The sequence below is a fragment of the Primulina tabacum genome, chromosome 2, assembly GCF_025594145.1.
Source record: "Primulina tabacum isolate GXHZ01 chromosome 2, ASM2559414v2, whole genome shotgun sequence".
Taxonomy (NCBI): domain Eukaryota; kingdom Viridiplantae; phylum Streptophyta; class Magnoliopsida; order Lamiales; family Gesneriaceae; genus Primulina; species Primulina tabacum.
In genome coordinates this window covers 3,823,819-3,829,818 of record NC_134551.1, presented here as the reverse complement: position 1 = coordinate 3,829,818, position 6,000 = coordinate 3,823,819, and the positions used below count along the sequence as shown (strand labels likewise).

At 33.2% G+C, this 6,000-nt stretch overlaps 1 protein-coding gene across 1 annotated transcript; it reads right to left on the bottom strand.

Moving 5' to 3' along the window:
- Nucleotides 1-982: 982 nt before the first annotated feature.
- LOC142526141 (uncharacterized) lies at nt 983-3,513 on the bottom strand. The gene has a single exon (XM_075630402.1). It carries the CDS (start codon nt 2,597-2,599, stop codon nt 1,121-1,123), a length of 1,479 nt encoding a protein of 492 aa, XP_075486517.1. The 5' UTR covers nt 2,600-3,513; the 3' UTR covers nt 983-1,120.
- Nucleotides 3,514-6,000: the final 2,487 nt, after the last annotated feature.

The window sequence follows — 6,000 nt, the reverse complement described above, 5'->3', positions numbered from 1 at the left end:
TTTATTAATATCTTGATCATTATACTTAGTTTCAAGAATATAACTCGTCAAGACGTTTTGTCGTGACAAAATTTGCCTACCCGATAGAAAATTTTCTTTACGTTTGATGTATTCTTAAAAAAATTCAAAACAATTAAATATTTGTGGAGTTCGTATGAAAAGTATATTTTCTTTACTTATCACCAAATGAGAAGAAATTTCATAAATACGATTTTCTTCTTTAAAAAAGAAGTTATATCGTAAAAAATATTCTGAAGAAGAATTTGAGACGTACAAGCTTGTGTTATTATTTTCGAGGAGAAAATTTTTTATTCATTGAATTTATAAAAGTTTAATATAATAATAATAATAATAATAATAATAATAATAATAATTCGGAGTCACGAGACAATTGAAAATGTGAAAACATTATAATTATTATAGTAAGATGAAGATGAAAATAAAAATAAGGTGACAATATTTGATTTAATTTTGGAGAATAAAAAAATTGGTGGGAATAAAATATAAATATTTTCGAATATTAGAATTTTCTCATCCACGACAATTTATCATCAAGAATTGGATAAATATTTTATGATCCATCCTTTCTGGGTGCACGTGGCTGCCGAAGGGTGAGTGATTACTTTCCCTAGTTCTGACTTCCTCGGTATCCACCTACTTCTTTAAGAGATGGGATTTTTAATTGCATAATTCTCATTCACGATTAAAAATATAATTAACGTATAATTCAGCACCAGATGTAAACAATTGGCCCCATGCGCCAGTTATTTAAAATAAATAAAATATGATATTAAATTAAAATAAAAGATCCAAAATATCATCCCATGCCAAATCATCAATTTGAAAAGAAAGACTTGATTTTGTGGAATTTAGGTGATCCAATAACATCAAGTGATACAAGGATGTGTGAAATAAATTAAAGATCAATCGGGAAAGATGATTTGATTGATGAATAATTCATAACTTCAATAGCAAAATCAAATTACATATAACCAACACAACATTCATTACTTGAACATCAAATACATATTTTGTTTCATTCGTCACAACATATCAAGACACGAAACTAGCGAACAATGAAACGCTATACATCTTGAACTTGATCAGAAGGGAGAGACCTTTAGTTCAACATAAGACCGTTAACCCCGTGGTGAGGACGAACACATACACGAACTTCATGTTCTTCTGATCCCTCTCGCGGTTTTGGTACCAATATTTCGAGAACTGTGCCTGGTTCATCATAGTATGCTTCTATATTGGCGTCTTCAGGGATTCGGGTTGAGAGTGGAATTTCTCGAACAAATTCTCCTTGAGGGCAATGGTCTGGTGACATATCTGTAAGCTTGAAAGTCCTGTTTTGTCTCTTGATAAATGGTGTGAGAGATGTACTCATACAAGATATCTTGATAATCCCGTGAGTGATAGTGTTCCTCCAAGAAACTTTCACCTTTTGAAGTTCTACAAACGGCAAGCTTATTACAATCAAATAACCTTCTTCGTCTTCGTAAATTGTTTTCGCAGCCGTAACAGGACCATATACGCCTCTCAAAACCCCACTAAATTCGTTTAGCCACCGTGGTTCATTTTGGTGAACCTCTAAATGAGGAACTCGACCAAGAGCATTCACCGGTAAATAGCAATCGTCGTTGTTCCCATTAGAGAAGAAATCTTTCTTCCTTTTGTTGCTAACGGGTGACAGATCCATCACGTCCGCACTGTTGTGGTTGGAGGGCAGAGTGGACAAATTTAGCAAATATCCATTAAGCAACTTCTTTGAGTGAGAATGCGTATCGAGCTCTGTATTTGGGAGATTTCTCCACGTGCTATAATCACTAGCTTCAGGTGGGATTGTTAAGTTGAAATTCCTTCCAGTCAGTTCCGTCCATCTTTTCAGATCGTCTTCATCAAGACTCGAAAGATTTGGGGACGGAACAACCTCAATGCCATGGATACACTGAGGATTAGAAAGCCCCCTGTAATGCTTACGTTGCATTTTGTGAGACCGCACAAACCCTCTGTCAACACTGAATGGAAAGAGACGCTCTCCTTGGCGAGAGTGCCCATTCATATAACTCCGGAGCTGCATCTTCCCTAGAGCATTCTCAGGTCGTTCCTTGAAAACCCACATGTACATATTCTCCATATCATGTTGAACCATGAATATATCGAGCTGGATATCAGATTTATTGAAGCCAGAAACTCCATTACCGTCAGTTTTTATTTTTGCCTTTGATTTCTCGATCAGTACTGGTTTAAAGTAAAAGCTAAAGAAGAACCAAGCACCCCAGATGCTATCAACCCTTTTTGCATATTTCTTGCCAAGAACTTTGGGAACACTATCATTCTCGTAAATTTGAGTTCCAAGTCCAACATCAAGAATATCACAATGTTCAGGGCTTATCTCAGCTGAAAAGGGCAAATTTATATCAGGTGGAAAGGTTAAAGCAACTTGGCGATTCATCTCGAGATCTAGATCTTCGTGTGAGGATGAGGCACTTGAATCCATGGACAAGAGGGTTGAAGGGTGATGATTCTCCATCGACAAAGCTGTCAAAAGAGTGTCTCCTATCTCACAAACTATTCTTTTCTCAGAGGGCATCCTTTATTTAGGGGGATTTATATGTTACCCCAATAACAACGATTTGAACAGAAATCAAATCTTCATAAACACCTCAACCATTTCAATTCCAGCTACAAACTCCCATCGATATCAAGATCCTAATTTTATTCATCCTCAAATTACAGAAACAGAACACTATAATAATCCAAGAGCAAGAACTAAACAAAAACCCACGAAAAACCAACAAAACTAAGATCTTTTTAGTCTTCAAAATAAACTAAGAAAAACAAGAAAACCTAGATAAAGACCACATCCAGCCCTAAGCCAATAATCTTTTCGAACCCTCCACAGAAAGGTGGAAGACATTTCATCAAACAAATCGTCACATTAGTCCACCCGTGAAAATTCCAGAAAGAAAAAGATACACAATCTGTTCCTCCTCCCCACTCTATCAAAAACTTAAGCATAAAATACTTAATGCCGATCCTATATACTCACAAACTGTTATAAAAATTACCAATCAATGAAGCCGAGCCCCAAGAAGAGGACCAAATCAGAGGGGATCTTGGACGAACACCTTTTGGGGTAAGCCTCCACAACCAAGAACCCACGCACACTCGGGCACAGGGAAGAATTAACGGTGCTCAAGATCCTCATCTTCGAATCGATTTCACACTAAAGCTAATATAGATCACCCCTTCAACACCGCAAAAAGACTCGATTTTTTTAGAAACCCCTTGAAGAATTTTTGTCGACAGAGACGTGGAAAGAGAGAGAGGCAGATATCCTAAAGGCAAAATGCTGTCTGTTGATGTGTTTTGGAAACATAGCAAACTGGTAAGCAAGAATGGTCTCCGATATATAGGTGTGATTCACGACTGAATGGTTCAGTGGAAAAAAAGCATAATTCTTCCGTTGATGCTGTAATAACTCGGTCGCTTGAATTTCGTACAATTTCATTTAGTTGTCGTGGATCAATTTTATACTTAAAATTGACCGTGACAACTGATTTTATGAGATTAAAAAGTTTTATATTATTTTACAATTTAGGGAATAATAATAAAAAATATATGACAACGTGAATAAAAGACTGAAATAAACTCACACTTATGCATATTTATTCATGAGATCTGTCAATTTCGTCAATATTTATAATAAAAATAATATTTTTTATGATCACTCAAATAAAATATTTGTATTATAAAAATAACATGTGAAATCGTCTCACATGAGTTTTTCATTGTTGTTGTTGGATTTTATGTATAGATATAATATTGGATTGTGTGTGTTAATGTGACTTCCATATGTGTGAATAAAAATTGAGAATGGTGGGTTTGTCCTACATAAGAAAAATAAATTGGTATAAGTAAGCTTATATTGTGTTGCACTTTACGGAAGTGTAAGAATGATTGGTCAAGAGGCTCTTAATCGCGCCAAGAGGCCCAAATCATGGGCCCGATTTGAACTAGAAAAGAATTGTCTTGTGTGCAATAGTTAAGAGCGCGACCTAGTTACGTCGAATGTCCGACCGATCAAGCCAAAAATCGCCTAGCTAGGCTATGCCACTTTTTACAATTTTTTTCCTTGGAAGAGACCTTCTCCATGCCATCGAGACCTTTCACATGGCAACCTTTGGACTTTTGGTGTTATCAATGAACAGAGGATGTGTCAAGACCATAAACCACACAAGTAAACATCCACCATTATGGTTTGATCTCTTAATAAATTTTATAATTATAATATTATACTAATTTGAATAGGAATCAAATTAATCAAAAAAAATGTACAAGTAACCAATACGTGCGTCGCTACACTATCATACGAAAAAACACGTAGTATTTTTTTAAAAAAGTCTTAACATAGTTATCAAACTCATGGCATGATCTTAAAATAAATTTTGTTCGGGAGTGCAAATTTTATTAATTGGCATGGAAGGATTAAATTTCAACAAAATGATATTCAAGATTTTCAAATTCGTTTAGACTAATAGTCCATTAATGTTAGACTTTCACTATTTCAATTCAAGTCATGAAGTTTATTTTGATATTTTGGACTGTTCTACATTATAAAACTATTATAATGATCTTTGAGATAAATTAGAAGCACATGAATTATGATAAGAAATCCTTTTCCTGATTTGAAATCTATAGATTTTTTATTTTAGGTTTATAAAATTATTCATTTTTAGTTGGGGCTTGAAATTATAGAGAATGTGTTTTTTTTCTTTAATCCCTCCCGACAATAAACATTATCACATATCCATATCTGTGAGAAGAGTCGATCCGATTCATATCAGTAGTATACTTTTAACATACAAAATAATATTTCTATGGATCAGATTGGAAACTCGTCTCACTGAATTAACCAATGAGACTATCTTATTACTAGTTTTGTGGTAAGTTTGATGGTGGAGTAATTTAAATTTTATTTGTCTTAAATCAAAATGTATTTTTTTATTCATCTTAAATTAAATTTTTTGAAGAGTAGATACATATGACAGTGTTTACAATATAAAAAAAGCAGTGACATTTTGGTAGGGGCCTTGCACTAATTTGATAACTTATTCAGTCCTATGAAGGAGAATTGTAGGCTTGGAGTTTAGTAAAAGTCGGGTACTTATATGAGTTGGCGAGTTGATTAGAAGACAAGAATATCAATTTAATTGTTATTGAGATTATTCAAGAAATCTCGGAAGCTTAAATTGACTCGATTGATGTGTTGTTACATGACACTAAATAATTCTAAATGTCGTCGTCACTTCTTACGTAGAGTAAATTAACGTATGCAAAACGAGAGACATGATTTCGAACTCACATAAAATGAGAAAAGTCTCGTACTTACACGCCAATATTACAGTTATACAAATAAAGAAATTGAAAAGTCAAAATTCAAATTCATAGAGCTATTTCTATAAATCAAAGCAGCGATAGGAGGAGTTGATTTTCCTGAACATAATAAACTTTTAAATTAATAATAGATTTATTGATATAATATAATCAAATTTTTGAACCAATTTCTCGAGCTATAGTGCATTACGAGGTGAAATAAAATTATTTAATAATGTAAAGAAAGTAATTAAATATTGACAATGAATCTGTATACCGTGTCTATATATTTTTGAGTTCAAACTCAATATGAGAATATATAATATTTGGGAGAACAACACTTTTGGCACTGTACATTTTTTTATTTTTTGTCATGTTATCAATCAATTCACGATTTCAGTCAACCTGCTTCTATTTTTTTAAAAAAAAATCAGAATCATTTTTTTTATTAGAGTGTTGATATGACATCGACACTCTAATTCATAGAGCTAATTCTATAAATCAAAGCTCGTAATGTATTAAGACAGTGAATGGATTAATAACATGTTGAAAAATAAAAAATAAAACGTGAAAGTTACGAGGTAAATATATTATTCTCCCTATATTTTTTAAATT

Excerpts from the sequence above, each read along its gene's own strand:
- LOC142526141 (XM_075630402.1), bottom strand. The coding sequence starts at position 2,599 with ATGCCCTCTGAGAAAAGAATAGTTTGTGAGATAGGAGACACTCTTTTG.